This window comes from Pristiophorus japonicus, chromosome 11 (genome assembly GCF_044704955.1).
Source record: "Pristiophorus japonicus isolate sPriJap1 chromosome 11, sPriJap1.hap1, whole genome shotgun sequence".
In the NCBI taxonomy this organism is placed as follows: domain Eukaryota; kingdom Metazoa; phylum Chordata; class Chondrichthyes; family Pristiophoridae; genus Pristiophorus; species Pristiophorus japonicus.
Window position 1 is genome coordinate 58,215,224 of NC_091987.1, and position 16,601 is coordinate 58,231,824.

The following is a 16,601-nucleotide window of genomic DNA, read 5'->3' on the forward strand; positions in this document are numbered from 1 at the left end:
TGCAGCTTCTGTGCTACTCTCAGGTTAACATCATAAGAACATAAGAAATAGGAGCAGGAGCTCCTCCAGGCATTTGGTGAGTTGACGGGGAACAATGGCCAGGATGTCCGCTTGCATAACGGAGGATATGCAGCTAATGATCATGGAAAGGTAATGTCTCACCAACCGCCAGCACAGATGCGAGTCAGGAGGAAGAATTTACTTCTGGCTCGGAAGTCGTTTCATCATCAATGTCTTCTCCTCTACCACCCTCTGAAAGGATCCTGCCACCATTACCCCCCCCGCCCCCACCCCACCCCCCCCCCCCACCACCCCCGACTCCCACAGCAGCATGCCTTGAGGTCACCTACTGCAAGTCGTCCTGGTCCTGTTACCCAGAGATTAAAACAGAGTGTTAAGACACGGGGGGGGGGGGTACAGGATCTGGAGGGAAGTGTGGCCGCAGGTCGGGAGGGGTTGTTTTATTGTCGTTATTGTTGTTATATTGTTCTTATTGTTGTTTTTTAATTTTATTGTTGGGTGACTGTTGGGGTAGAGGGGGTGTTAAAGTTAAAAATTGTTAAATTGTTAAATTATTAAATTATTAAAATGTTTTATTGCATTTTACAATTGTTGTGCAGTGTCTTATAATAACATAAGGTAAGGTAAAACATGAATACAATTGTTCGAAAACAATGGCCAAGCCAGGCAAGGATGAAATGTAACGCAGCTGCAAATGTTGTCTTTCCATAACTGTAACTGTCACCAATGTAAGTTCATGCAAGTTCATTTATGAGCTGCTGACGCAAGAGTTTTGCAGCTGCGTAACTCCCATGGGGCTTTTCCAGTCTTGCAGGGTGACATGGGGGCATGTGTTCATTACCAGGCTGATTGTCCTCCCTGAGGTCCTTGTCATCCTCCTCCTGTCCTCCTCTTCCGCCTCCCTTTTCTCCTGAGGTGGACCGGCAGTCCCATCTGGCAATTGTTGTCCTCTCCTTATAGCAGGATTATGCAACATGCAGCACACCACAATAAACTCAGCGACCTGGTCAGGGTGGTATTGCAGGCTGCCTCCAGAGTGGTCCAGGCATCTGAAGCACTGCTTCAGTACTCCAATTGTCTTTTCGACGATATTGCATGTAGTTATATTGCTTTCATTGTAGTGCTTCTTGGCTTCCATCTGGGGATTACGCAGGGGGGAGGGGGCGGGGGCATGAGCCAGCTGGCAAGGCCATATCCTTTACCCCCCAGCATCCAACCGTGACCTTGTGGCTGAGATCAGAGACAGTGCTCTCACATAAGATGTGTGCATCATGGATGCGGGAAAATTACCATTTACTGCCATGATTATTTTGTTGTGGTTGACAACGAGCTGCACATTCAGGGAGTGGAATCCCTTTCAGTTACGAAACACCTCCGCATCCTGTAAAGGTGCTCTCAGAGCGATGTGCATATAGTCTATTACTCCCTGCACCTTGGGGAAGTTTGCTATTCTCGAGAAACCCAAAGCCCTCCCAGTCTGTGCCTCCCTGGTCACAGGGAAGCTTATAAAGTCCATCCTCCGAGCGTAAAGGGCTTCAGTCACCTGTCAAATGGAGCAATGTGTGGCGTGCTGAGAGATATCACAAATGTTGCCAGCTGAGGCCTGAAAGGAGCCTGATGCATAAAAGGAAAGTGCCGCAGTAACCTTTACCTCAACAGGCAGTGCGGTCCTGATGGTGCTGGTAGGCTGCAGATCCCCCTTGGTGAGCTCGCATATCTCAGCGGTGACCTCCTTTCAGAAGCACAGCCTCCTAAGGCACGTGTTATCGGACAAATTCAGGTATGATTGCTTTTCCCTGTAATTTCGTCAGGTGTAAGGTCTCCTCCTCCGCCAGTCTGCCATCTCTTTGATTTGGGCACATAATGCTCTTCAATATACCTCCTCCCTTCTTCAGTCTGCAGCATGTGATTATTGACCAATACCAGTAGAGAAATTACAGACCCCATCACTATTGCTTTACATGCCCTAAATTTTGTGCTCAATAAATAGATATGTGAGCAGATGATTGCCAGAGTCAGTAAGGCCCTTAAAATAACTCTCAAATGAATTCTCCTGATAAGCCCTTCTTCAAGCAGCCTCTCACTTCCTCCCACGTTCAAAATGGCGTCCGTAGTGCCGAGTCCTGCCGAAGTGCCAGCCGGGAGCAGCTTTTCTCCAGCGATTTTCTCGGTGAGCGATCAGCCTGGCAATATGTGGGCGATGTGGTGAAAGTTGTGGTGGGTGACCACCTCAGCGATGTGAAATTCTTGTGTGCTGAAAGTTGGGCCGCCAACCTTTGGGCGATGTTCTGGCCCAACTTTCCATGTTTAAGGTAAAATGGGCGATAGTCAGCCTATTTGGGCAATAGATGGGCGATAGCCCAGCGATCACCAGGGGAAAGTCTAATGGAGCTTCTCTCACAGACATAGGGAGCTAGGACTCACTTATAAGAGTGATATAAAACTTGAAAACCAAAAACCTGAAGTCAGAAGGATTTTTAAAAAAGACCCCAAATTGTAAAAGGGGCTACTGTGAGGGAACCCAGGAAGGACTGAGAGACTATAGCTGAAACAGACGGAAGAAAAAGGCCTTCGAAGTTCAGTTCTAGAAAATAAGGGAACTACAAAGCGTTAAGATGTCAGAAGAATTGTGTAAAAGATTTAAAACGATGACATAGTATGGAAAAGTCATGCAGAAGTTGACAAACACCAAGATCGCTTTGCAAAGTTTATGCAAGTACCACTTGCACAGATTTGAGACGGCTGCATAAAAAGGAGTCTAGCTAGTTGGGAGCAATTCAGGAAAGGGGATTGGCAGCAGGCCAAAATATAAACAATTGAAGTGAGGTGGTTGGCAGACCATAATGGATATTCAAACTGTTTCAAAGTTTACTCATGTATTGAACACATCAATATAATGAATTGCATTTAAAATGTTTAGGTTTACACGCCAAAACTTCTCCAAGTTATTTCTACAATCACTGATAACAGCATCAGATTACTGGATTGTAAAAGAATACAACTTTCTTCAACTATTACTCTGAAAACCTATTATAGAGTTAGTTTACGTTTACTGGTTCCCTTAAATTGAAGGAAGATAAAAGTCACAAGTCTAACAAACATCACAAATGTTAGATTCTAAACAAAAGGACAAAACAAAGAGGACTAGCATTGGTCAATATTGTCTGTGAGGATCTCATTTACTCTTCTGTCTCTGCACTGAAACAGGAGTCCTTTCCCTCAGAAAACGTGCATTAACTCCTACTACCATACATGGTGTAACTAAAATAAACTTGATAGCAGTGGAATATTACAATTGTTCACTTGTGAAGGCAGGCCACATAACTGTACAATCCTGCTCTCTGTCAGTTACTCTGTTGAATCTTTGCCAAACTTGTTAATATGACTTGTTCCTTTCAGACTGGGCATTTTTGGAAACTGCTCATGTGTTTAGCCACATGTCTAGACTGGTTCTCTTTCTTACCACAACTGATACTGTATAAAATAATGTCAGATAAGGAGGTGGGGGGTGGCTTAACCATTTTTGCAAAAAAAGTTCAGGTAGAGAGAGACCAAGCAGATACATGACAAGAAGCAGATTTGCCAAGTCTTATTTATTTTCAAGGACTGTAATTATACTTTTCTAAATGTAGTATCCACTTTCTGTGAATCCCATCATTAAAAAACATGTATTTTTTAAAAAGCTCTGCGCATTTCAGTGGATTTGCAATTATATTTTTTGCGCTTCAACAAAATTTACTGATCGTAAGTGTCTGAACATCATAAAACAACAATTACGTCACCCTACCATGTAGATGGCTGCGAGTTACTTTGCTTTCCATACCATCATTCTTGTAAAACTAGTTTACTATATAAACTCTGGACTAAGTCATGTCCACAGAGCCACCATTTTGCATTTTCAAATGCTACCAATATTTTAGATCAAAATATGGTAAAACTTTCCTTTAAAGCATTCTCATTCCGCCACAATTTCAGCCACAATGAACAGAGTGGATACTACATTTGTCACAAACATAAAACAATGAAACACAAAACTTTTGGTACAATTGTGACCACATATTGTATACTTTCGCTCTGTGATTGTATCACCATTAACCTAATGTTATGACTACAGATCGATACATTTATTAGAAAATTTGAGTCTCCCATGCACATAATCTGTTAAAGCACATGCAGACAAACGTTAAGCATGTTAGGGAATAGGCATAGTGTGATAAAAGAACTTGCATTTACATGGCACCTTTCACAACCTCAGGATGTCCCAAAGCACTTTATAGTAAAGTACTTTCACTGTTGTAATATAGGAAATACTGCAGCCAATTTGTGCACAAACAGCAATAAAATAACCAGATAACCTGTTTTCGTGATGTTGGTTGAGGAACACTAATTAATTGGCCTGGGCACCGAGGAGAAATTCCATGCTCTTCTCTGAAATAGTGGGATCTTGTATGTCTGCCTGAGAGAGCAGATGGGGCTGTAGTTTAACATCTCATCTGAAAGACGGCACCTCCAACAATGCAACACTCCTTCAGCACTGGATTTTGTGCTCAAGTTCTGGATGGCTTTGAACCCACAACCTTCTGACTCAGTGGGAGTGGATTCACGCTAGGGTAGGTGGGAATGTTCTTGGGGGAGATTTGGCTTGTTGGAAGAGGGGTAGCCACAGGAAGTTGAACAGATGGTCTCTATCTTAGTGACAAGGAGATCCATAAGTTCCTTGCACTTGTTAAGAGGTGAGGATGGAGGAGGCAGAGGAAATGGGTTTAAGGAAATAGTAAAAAAGACTTGCATTTATATAGTGCCTTTCACTACCACTGGATGTCCCAAGCACTTTACAGCCAATGAGATATTTTTTTGAAGTGTAGTCACTGTTGTAATGTAGGAAACGCAGCAGCCAATTTGCGCACAGCAAGCTCCCACAAACAGCAATGCGATAATGACCAAATAATCTGATTCAGTGATGTTAATTGAGGGATAAATATTGGCTAGGATACCGGGGCTAACTCCCCTGCTCTTCTTCAAAATAGTGCCATAGGAACTTTTATGTCTACTTGGAGGGCAGACTGGGCCTCGGTTTACCATCTCATCCAAAAGAAGCCACCTCCAATAATGGTGGAGAAAAGAATCTGAGGGTTATCTTTGTTTTCTAAGATGATCCTAGAGGAGTGGATGGTTTTGGCAAAGGAGAATGAGGCCTAATGGAAATTGATGTGGCCCCGCTAGATCTAGTGATGGATGTCTAAGCCACTTATTCCCAGATGCACTCAACTTTGCGCTTTAGGGAGTGAGGATAGAGAACAGAGCAGGGGGAAGGACCAGTATAGGAGACAGTGAAGGTGTTGCTGAGGACAAGGTCATCAAAGGCAGGTGAGGGAGTGGTTGAGCAAACTGACAGCTACAATGATATTGGAGCAAATGGAGGGCCAGTGGTATGGCATTTGTGACTTTCAAATGTACTTGTAAACAGACTAGTCAAATATGAGATATTAAAAATATGGCAAAACAAATTAGAATGACTACATTAAAGCATGTTTTAAAATCCCAGGTTTTCTTTTATATCTGTTAACAGGATTTACACAATTATTGCTATTCACTGAGAACCAGAAAAGAATTACAGTTGCTGCTGCTGCTGCTGCTGCTAAAAAAGATTAAAGCAGCTGAAGTGTAACTGTATTGTAAAAGACAAAACTCTTGAGATTTCACATTTTATTCAAGATTTGTTTAAAAGTCCATGAGAGTTATTGTTGTTCCGAAAGGCACTAAAAAAATCATATCACATTTACAGCTTACTGTAAATTTAAACCGGCTATATATCAGCAAATCTAGGATGGGTTTGTTTCACTGTGAAATGACAGTTCTGAGCCACTTAATTCAATTCTGCTGAAATGTCACGTTAAATTTCATCATATTACTTACTATCAGTTGTATTAAAAAACAGGAGAATTATGGAAAATTCCAGTTTACGGATGACTCAAATTGATTTGAGTGGTCTTCCATTCAAAAAGTAAAACCTGAAGTAAACACCAAAGGCCCAAAATTCATCAGGATGTAAGGTCCGCCCATTTCTCAGTGCTATTCCGGCAGTGCGTGGTTTATAACCGCTGGAATACTGCCGAGACTGAAGACCGCTAGTTTAGTCAAAATATTTTCGCCGTTATGCGAGCAGTGTGCAGCGGGCGGTATGCAGCATTATAGTCGATCAAGATCGACTTTCTTCTCGATGGACGGTGTGGCACTACATTGCGCATGTGCAATTTAAAAAAAAACATTTTTTTACTGATGCTTTTTCCCTGCGATTTCGGAGGTCAGGGGTCACTTGCGCATGCGCAGAGAGTTGGAGTTGAGAGAGAGAGAGTGAGAAGGTGCAGCAAAGTATTCGAGGGTCGGTTGTTTTCATCAGAGATTCCAAAGTCAAATAATAACAAATAATAATACAATACTAATAATATATATTTTATGAATAAAACATCATATAATAAATATAAATATAATGGAAATGCTGAGAAAGAAGCGCAGGAATACCGAGAAGTAAGGGAGGTTGAGGGCGCCCGCCTTCGACGAGACGGAGCTACCTGCCCTGTTGGCGAACATCACAGAGAGATACTCTGATTTAACGAAAGGTGGTCGTAGAAAGCCACCCCCAAAGCTGTACAACAAAATATGGGATGAGATCGGAGAGGCTGTCTCCTCCACAAGTGCAATGGTACTCACTGGAGAAATGTGTCTAAGAGGTGGAACGACCTGGTGAGGGTAGCAAGAGTAAGTAATGATTTTATTTATGCAGCCCCCCCGCCCCCCCCCCCCATGTGCCATGTAAATATAGGTTCAGTGTCACATGGATGATGTTATTTATCCCAAGATTACGGCAATGTATTTGTGCTTTCAGGCTATGACAAGAGGATCAATGCAGTGTTTTGATGTGTGCGTGTGTTGGTGTGTGAGCCTGTGGTGTGCGATGTTAAATAGATTGAAGATTTTTACTTTAACTTACTTTACTTTCTGCAGAAGAAAACATCTGCAATAGCAGCCGATCAGTGGCGTACGGAGGGAGGACCCCTAACGCAAGAACCTTTGACGGAGATTGAGATCCGTACCCTGTCGCTGGTCGGGGATAGCAACCGTGCCACCACCGGCGTTGGAGTTGACCCACCCACACAGGGTGGCCAGTTCAATACAACCCCCGGTCTGTGTTGCGGTCGTGTAATGTCATGTAATGTAACTGTAATGTTGGCCTCATGTATTGTAATGTAAGTTTATTGCACTGTAATGTTGGGCTCATGTGATGTACTGCAATGTTAGGGGCATGGAACGCAATGCATATGTATATATGTATTGTCTATCTGCGATATTTAATGCAGTAATGCAGCAGTGGTGGACATTTAAGTAAGACTGCGCTACGTCACTGTAGTCATGTAACCCTGACCCCTCCCCTGGTGCCAAGCACTTTTAAATATTGTTTTGTACTTTCAGACTTGGAGGATTCAGACCAGACCTCCGCAGAGAGACCAGACAACAGACCCACTGCCTCCACCTCTGGCGTCAACCCAACCCTCTTCATATTTCACCCCTGCCAGAGATGAGGAAAAGGAAGAAGTGGAGCTCATCCTGGAGCCGGTGGAGGTGGGGGTAGAGATGGAGGAGGAGGAGATAACAATTACATTTGGGCCAGCTGGAACATCCTCCACCACCAACTCTATATTCAGGGGATTCCCCCATGCCTCCTCGGATTCTGCGGGATCAAGCGGTGCGCAGCAAGTCACCCCCAGCGTTGCAGCGCCTTTGCCGCAGCGACGGAGGTTGGTGCAGAAATTATCTATTGCTGCAAGATAGATAGGCGCATACCAGGACATGGTGCGTCGGTCAAAGGCCAGTGTCGTCAGAGGTCGAGAGCTGCTCAAGACCATGGTTACGATAGCCGGAAACATCACGGCGGTACCAGAACGACAGTCGGAGGATATGTCGCATCTGATCACCACGATGGAACAATCGACGGGATCGGGATATGGCGCGGAAATTCCCCATGCCATAGTAGTCGGGTCGACAACACCCGAGGGTGGAGAGCTGCCAGCAGCTTCCAGCCCTGAAGCCGTGGCTTCCGGATCACAAGCTTCTCCTGAAGCCCCATTCATTGCGCCTGCAATGTCTCACCCCCAACGGCAGCTACAGTACTCGGGGTGCACTGCTGCACGCCGGCTTGGTACCACCATGGGGAGGTCCGGGCTCAGGGGCAGTGGGACAGGGGAGGGCGGGAGTAAGAAAGTGGCGGGGGGGGGGGGGGCGGTGGGGAGGAGTACGAGGTCGAGGACAGTAAAGGGTGCTTTGTTGTACAGTCGATTGTTCATTGTTAATTTAAATTAGTTCAAGTTTGATTTTTAAAAGTTTATTTCAAGTTGTTAAAGTTGTTAAAGTTTTTCAAAGTCATAGTTATAAGTTTTGCAAAGTTTTACAATTGTTCTATATTTTTTTATATTTTTACAAAACGTTTCAACTGAATTTAAGCACTCTAATACAGTGTCAAAAGTTTGGGGTAACAGTCATCAGGGTCCCACACGCTGTGCAGGAAAAGATGAAACGCAGCTCTTCACATTCAAGCAAAGCGTTCATTTATGAGCTGACATGACAATTTTGCAATGGCATACGCTCCATGAGTCCTCCGCTGTGTTGTTGGGGGGGGTGGTGCCATGGGTTCATTTGGAAGCTCCTCCTCAAACTCCTCCCCTCATTTTCCTCTTCTTCCTCCTCCGTCTCCTGCACTCTCTCCTCAGGTGGTCCCGCAATCCCCTGTGGCAATTCCCGTCCCCACATGATTGCTAAATGATGCAACATGCAGCACACCACTGTGAACTGAGCAACCTGCTCAGGCTTGTATTGCAGCCTGCCTCCCGAGTGGACCAGCATCGAAAGCGCTGCTTCAGCACTCCAATTGTCTATTCGATAATATTACATGTGGCTATAGGGCTCTTATTATATCGTTGCTCGGCTTCTGTCTGAGGGTTCCACAGGAGGGTCAAGAGCCAGGTGGCGAGGCCGTACCCTTTGTCCCCCAGCATCCACCTTGTGGCTCAGATTTCAACAGGTCAGACACAGTGCTCTCACACAAGATGTGCGCATCGTGGATGTTCCCTGGAAAGTAGGCATTCACTGCCATTATGTGCTGCGTATGGCCGCAGATGAGTTGCACGTTGAGGGGATAGAATCTTTTACGGTTTCAGTACCCCTCCACCCCCTGTAATGGTACTCGCAGGGCAATATGGGTACAGTCAACAGCACCCTGCACCTTGGGGAAGCTGGCAATGCATGCAACACCCACAGCCCTCTCACTCTGTGCCTCCCTGGTCATTAGGAAGTTTATAGACTGGTTAAGCCTGACATCAGTAGTGGGGAAAATGCTGGAATCAATTATTAAAGATGTAATCGCAGCACATTTGGAAAGCAGTGACAGGATCCGTTCAAGTCAGCATGGATTTATGAAAGGGAAATCATGCTTGACAAATCTTCTAGAATTTTTTGTGGATCTACCTAGTAGAGTGGATAAGGGAGAACCAGTGGATTGGTGTATTTGGACTTTCAAAAGGCTTTTGACAAGATCCCACACAAGAGATTTGTGTGCAAAATTAAGGCACATGGGATTGGAGGTAATGTATTGACATGGATAGAGAACTGGTTGGCAGACAGGAAGCAAAGAGTGGAAATAAACGGTTCCTTTTCAGAATGGCAGGCAAGGTTCAGTGCTGGGACCCCAGCTATTTAAAATATATATTAATGATTTAGATGAAGGAATTGAATGTAATATCTCCAAGTTTGCAGATGACACTAAGCTGGGTGGCAGTGTGAGCTGTGAGGAGGATGCTAAGAGGCTGCAGGATGACTTGTACAGGTTAGGTGAGTGGGCAAATACATGGCAGATGCAGTATAATGTGGATAAATGTGAGGTTATCCACTTTGGTGGCAAAAACAGGAAGGCAGATTATTATCTGAATGGTGACAGATTTGTAAAAGGGGAGGTGCAACGAGACCTGGGTGTCATGGTACATCATTGAAAGTAGGTATGCAGGTAGGTACAGCAGGCAGTAAAGAAAACAAATGGCATGTTGGCCTTCATAGCGAGAGGATTTGAGTATAGGAGCAGAGAGGTCTTGCTGCAGTTGTACAAGGCCTTGGTGAGACCACACCTTGAGTATTGTGTGCAGTTTTGGTCTCCTAATTTGAGGAAGGGCATTCTTGCTATTGAGGGAGTACAGCGAAGGCTCACCAGACTGATTCCTGGGATAGCAGGACTGACATATTAAGACAGACTAGATTCACTGGAATTTAGAAGAATAAGAGGGGATCTCATAGAAGCATATAAAATTCTGACAGGATTGGACAGGTTAGATGCAGGAAGAATGTTCCCGATGTTGAGGAAGTCCAGAACCAGGGGTCACAGTCTAAGGATAAGGGGTAAGCCATATAGGACCGAGATGAGGAGAAACTTTTTCACCCAGAGAATTGTGAACCTATGGAATTCTCTGCCACAGAAAGTTGTTGAGGCCAGTTCGTTGGATATATTCAAAAGGGAGTTAGATGTGGCCCTTATGGCTAAAGGGATCAGGGGGTATGGAAAGAAGGCAGGAGTGGGGTACTGAAGTTGCATGATCAGTCATGATCACATTGAATGGTGGTACAGGCTCGAAGGGCCGAATGGCCTGCTCCTGCACCAGTTTCTATGTTTCTATAAATTCCATCTGGCGTGCATACAGTGCTTCAGTTGCCTGTCGAATTCAGCGATGAGTTGCGTGCTGAGAAATACAGCATATGTCCCCAGCTGATGTCTGGAAAGAGCCACATGCATAAAAGGAAAGTGCCGTAGTTACCTTCACCTCGACAGAGAGTGCAGTAATGTTGGTGATACTGGGCTGCAGGTCTGCCTTAATGAGCTCACAAATCTCATTGATCACCTCTTTTTGGAAGCTCAGCCTTCGAACGCAGTCGATTGGTCAGGTCCAAGTATGAGCGCTTCTCCCTGAAAATACTTTGGGGGTAAGGCCTCCTCCTCCTCATCATCATTCTGCGACCTCCTCCGTTATCCTGATAATTCTGCTCAACAAACCTTTTCCCATCTGGATCCTGCATTGGACAAGTAGTCAGCAGTACAGACTGGGATAGTACAGGCCCCATTTTTTTTAAATCTCCAGAATCTCCTCAAATATCCTGAGATAGACGCAAATGATTTTTCAATGAAAAAAATATTAACTCAAATGCCTTCTATCTTAATAATGTACAGTACCAATATAAATACCTTTCCCACTGTAAATCCCACTGTAAAGTCACTGTTCACCTCTGAAATACTGAGGAGCTGCTTTTGCTGACTGTTCCTAATTTCAAAATGGTGGCACCAAACACTACCAGCCATTCCCACCCACTTAAGATTGAGTAAAACCAACTTCTCCAGAATGGTATGCAACTCCGGTGGTATGTCGGCGGTGTCATTAAACTTGCACTTTTTGGGTAGCATGCGGGCAGTTCTACATGGCGGATGGTGTGCATACTGCTCGGTGGTATGTCAAAGATGAATCTTCCGCCGAGCGGTATGTAGCTGTTTTTTGACAAAACTTGTATTTTTTGCCGCTAAGCGGGCGGTATGTCGATGAATTTCGGGCCCCAAATGTTTAAAGTACAGTTAAGAAATTATACCAAGGACAATATTTTAAAACATTTAACAAATTGTATTTACATCCTCCATAAAATTATGAATTATTTATATTGGGAAAACATTGCAGAATAAATAAAGTTTTATAGCAAGTGACAAAGATAGAAAAGCACCATTAAAGCCACAGTCCTGAACAGTCACACCCCATAGCTTGTTCATACAAAAATATATCCATTTACATTATCCTGATCAAATTATTTATTGAAATATTACGCCATTACTGTAATTGAAACCCTGCAAGAATAAAACCAATTTGCTTAGCATCAAATGTTTCATTACAGGTCTCCGTAGACAGTGATGTCAATAACACTGATGCCTACATAGACACATAACTATTTGATTGTACATAAGTAGAAAGAAGCTACATTTAGGGACGCCGCATAATTAAAGTGCAATGTGTTCTTCTGAAATTGCTCAGAAGGAACCTGCTACCTCTCCCTGCCCCTGTTGGTTCTTTACACCAACACACAAGTCATTGATTTATATTTGCTTTTTAAATCACTCTGTGCTGAATGTTTTTTGTTTTGATTAGATGAAGTGGTGTCTCCAGTATCCTCTGAAGAATTGATCAGATTCGCAACATATGTTTCATCTTCCGTTGATTTTTCTGCAGTTGATCCCTCTGATTTTGTTTTCTTGTTCACTACCTTTGCTCGAGACTCTTTGGTGGAAAGTCCTTTAAACAGTGCCATCTGCAATTACACCAGGAATCATCATTTATATTGAGGCACTAGGATAAGATGATTTTTAAATAGATATATCAAATAAAATATAAACATGTTTTCAGTCAATATGAATATTTTCTTATATCTAGGAAAAAGATTAACCACAGATGTTGTTGGTGGTATTGATTAATCAGTGTAACATCCTTATTTGCCCGTTAACATGCCTTTGTTAACTCTAGACCTGACTATTCCAATGCACTCTTGGCTGGCCTCCCATCTTCCACCTTCTATAAACTTAAGCTCATACAAAACTCGGCTTCCCATGTCCTAACTTGCACCAAGTCACAGCACCCATCGCCCCTGTGTTCCCTAACCTACATTAGATCCCGGTTAAGAAACGCCTCGATTTTTAAAATTTTCATCCTTGTTTTCAAATCCCTCCATGACCTCACCTCTAACTATTAATAGGACATTGAGTCAGGACTGGACTGAGCTCAAGTTTCACTGTCGGCACTCACACATGAAGAATGGTCACTGGTGAAGAGGCACAGAAGGGCTGCTGGTGTCCATGGAACCATACACCAGCAAGAGTTGGCACATTTACAAGAGGAGCAGTAAGGGAAGAAAATTAAGCGAGAAAAAGTAATTAAAACAGTTTAATATTTAATTTTAGTATTTTCAAAAGCAATGGTGATGAAATGGGGGAGGGAGATAACATTGTGGTTAATATCAAAGCCTAGTACTTGTCACTCATGAGTAGATATTTCAGACAGATCTAGTACATGTTCTCCAGGTATAGGTGTTACTACCCAGGCTTGTTGGTATTCAAGAACATTCCATTTTTTGTACGCTAAACTAAGTGAAGAGAACCTCATGCTGATCCTAAGAGTTATTAGGTCAATTCTCTTCAGCAGAAAAGTTTAAAGTTCACCATGACCTTGAGCTTTCCAGTATAAATTCTCTAACCAACAATATCCCAACTTTTTTTATTGTGGACAAAAGTTAAATCTCAGTGGTGTTCTGTAACCTATTAAATTAAGAACCAGCTTAATTCATATATTGCTCAATATCTTTTGTGCATAGTGTACACTGCTATATCGGGATACAGAACAGATTTCTGCAGAAAACTGCTATTCAATAACTCATCTCATTCTTTTTTCTACTTGTCAGCTCATTTTAGTACTTTTATATGGTGACTATCTTGTACACAAAGTTCATTGGCTCGAATATTGCAGTCAGTGGTGAAGTGATGGCACTCGCCACTAATCTCGAAGAAAGCTCTCTGCCTAGATCAAGCGATCTCTGTGGCGTGAATTTCACCTTTCCCGATGTTAATTTCATTCTGCCGTCACCTATAGAGGATCGCCAGCGTCAGACTACAGTGATGTCATCAAGCAGGCCAAGCAGCCAATCACATTGAAAAATTCTCAGAGACAGCAAACCAGGAAATAAAAAGCACTAATTATCCTTCACTTTCTAGGAATTTTATCATAATGGACAAATTTGACTTCCACAAACACAAAATTAATTTTACTGTGCCAGAATAGCTGTTCATCAGTAAATATGACTTAGAATGCCGTTAAAAATGCAGTTACACTTTATTCAATAAGTCTAACTTTTTTTAAAAAAAAGGGTTTTTACACCATGAATAGTGCGTAAAAAACTGACGTTCACATCAATTCAAGTGATTTCTAAGATTTCCATCTGCAAGGACTGCAATAGCGCACCCTGTAGAGAAGCAGGGTATCACTGACAACAACTTCAGGATTTCTGCATTTAAATGTGCATATGCAGACTCCAGAAGTTGCTGTCAGATCTACAAAGTAATGACGGTGAACACTGACAGTTTTGCCGTCATTACAACCGCAAATTCTGGGTCAATATTAGTTCACATGACACCAGATAATTAATCTGAGAAATCAAGTGTTTTCTGTGAATATGTTGTTTCTAAAAAAAGTTATCTTTATCAGTTGTGTATGTTGTAAATAAATCCATTTAACAGTAACTAAAAGGAAATGTAGTTTGCTCTCTAGCATTAAACTGCAAAAATGAAACAAAATATAATAGAAAGAGAAAGGAGTGTATTGAGTCTACTTACATTTTTAGTTCTATTGAGTAAATCATTTGATTTTTTTCCTTTTATGAAGTTTTTAGTTTGTCCTGAAATGTTTGTGTCTTCATTTTCTCCTGAATTTTTTTTTTCTTCATTTTCTTCCGAACTTTCTATATCTTCATTTTCTTTTAAACTTTCTTTGTCTTCATTTTCTCCTGAAATTTTCGTGACTTCATTTTCTCCTGAATTTTTTGTATCTTCATTTTCTTCCGAACTTTCTATGTCTTCATTTTCTTCCGAACTTTCTATATCTTCATTTTCTTTTAAACTTTCTATGTCTTCATTTTCTCCTGAACTTTCTATGTCTTCATTTTCTCCTGAAATGTTTCTGACTTCATTTTCTCCTGAAATGTTTGTAACTTCATTTTCTCCTGAAATGTTTGTAACTTCATTTTCTCCTGAAATTTTTGTGTGTTCATTTTCTCCTGAAGTTTTTGTGACTTCATTTTCCTGAATATCTTTGTCTTTAAAAGAAAAGTCATGTAGTTGTGACTTTAAAACACCAACAAGTATAACATATATTTTAAACTTTAATATAATATAGCTTTACAGCTAAAACACAGTTACAATAAGACACAAAGCCACTACTTATCAATTTCTACCATAACAGATGCTGACAGTGATAACCACAAAAAAGATACTCTAGTCCCTGTAATTTTATTGTTGTTGGGGGCAAAACTTTTCTCCTGAAAGTTATTTTCTTTTTTGGTCTCCATACACCTCATAAAATCTGCAATCAGTGGTTTGCTAGCTTGCCCCAGCATCCATCAATACTACTCTGAAACTAGGAACTGGAGGTGAATGACAGTGGCCTGAGTACTTCCTTCTTCCATCTCCTTCTTCCCTGGTGGAGAAGCACCTCCTATGACTAGTATGGATGAGACTGGGAATTTCACAAATATCTATTCAACACAGAAAAGAACCTCTTCTACCACTCCATGGTACAGCACACTGATGTTCCAATATGTTCCATCTCACCTACTTACTGCATGTTAAAACATGAATTTTTAAATTTAAACCATTTCAATAATAAATGCATGCATTCTAATATACACTGCTTTAAGTTAAAGTTAGTTGAACTGGGTGTGATCTACTCTGGCTTCACTTATAATCCACAGGGTTGTATTCAAAATTGAAATATATTAGGCTCATTTTAAATTGCTAAAACTGTCTTATTTAATTCTGGTGTATTTACAAACATAGGAATTGCTAGACAAAAAAGGCCAAAATTCATTTCTTTTGCCTTCTACCATCCTGGAAATTGCAAGATACGATAATAGAGTTGTTGATTAATCATAGTAATCAACTATATCAAATATTTATGCATCTTTAACAAAAATCAGTTATAAATTCATATATTCTGAGTACATGAAGGAGAGAAAATTAGTCTCACACTGGTATGTAACAGTTTAAATCTGTGAGAACAATGAGGTAGAAAATGACTAGATAGTATAACAAAACAGCAAAATTGCATACGAGCAAGGTTGGATACACCAGCACAAAAAGTTAACGATCAAAGAGGGAAGGATACTATGACCACAAACAATGATTAATTCCCCAGATGTTCTCGAGGTGAATACAAGTGTTTCAGAGGAAGGCATAACCACCCAACTCGGCCACAACGATTACCAGCAGGATAAGGTTGTGTACCTGTGTTATTATCGCCAAAGAATATCCTTGTTAAACTGTCAGCTTAACAAGGAATCCAACTGTAAAGTAACTTTACTGGCATTACAGTGTCTAGAGTACTTAGCATAATTGTTGTGCTATATTAACCAGAGCCCAGCTACTGCTGAGATACGATGGTACACAGTTGTGCAAATGATGCTTCAGACTCTGTCAATTAGTAATATACATCCACATTCTTGGTCTTCCTCAATACTTATCTCATGATGGTATTTTGGTCTCAGACGTGTTAAGAAAGTAGTGGTAGTTCACAGATTTGTGTGTCAAGAACTCTGACTTTAACAAGAAGGGTTAACTATTTCACACACTAGTGTACTGCATCCCCTAGCAGGTTGGTTTGGCTTTTGTAACCATTAATAATACTTTGGACTGAATAATATAATGTAGTTCAGAGGTGAGCCAAAATTTTAGGCATTTCATAATATTT

The 16,601-nt window shown here is 41.7% G+C and overlaps 1 protein-coding gene across 2 annotated transcripts in view; it reads right to left on the reverse strand.

Moving 5' to 3' along the window:
• Window positions 1–11,770: 11,770 nt before the first annotated feature.
• Window positions 11,771–16,601, reverse strand: part of LOC139276034 (X-linked retinitis pigmentosa GTPase regulator-like) — a 215,056-nt gene continuing 210,225 nt past the window's right edge. For both annotated transcript variants that reach the window (XM_070893415.1, XM_070893417.1), the window contains 2 exons: window positions 14,474–14,952; window positions 11,771–12,402 (listed from right to left, as the gene is read on the reverse strand). In XM_070893415.1, the coding sequence (XP_070749516.1) occupies window positions 12,166–12,402; window positions 14,474–14,952 (716 nt within the window). In that variant the 3' untranslated portion in view covers window positions 11,771–12,165. The remainder of the gene's footprint in view (window positions 12,403–14,473; window positions 14,953–16,601) is intronic.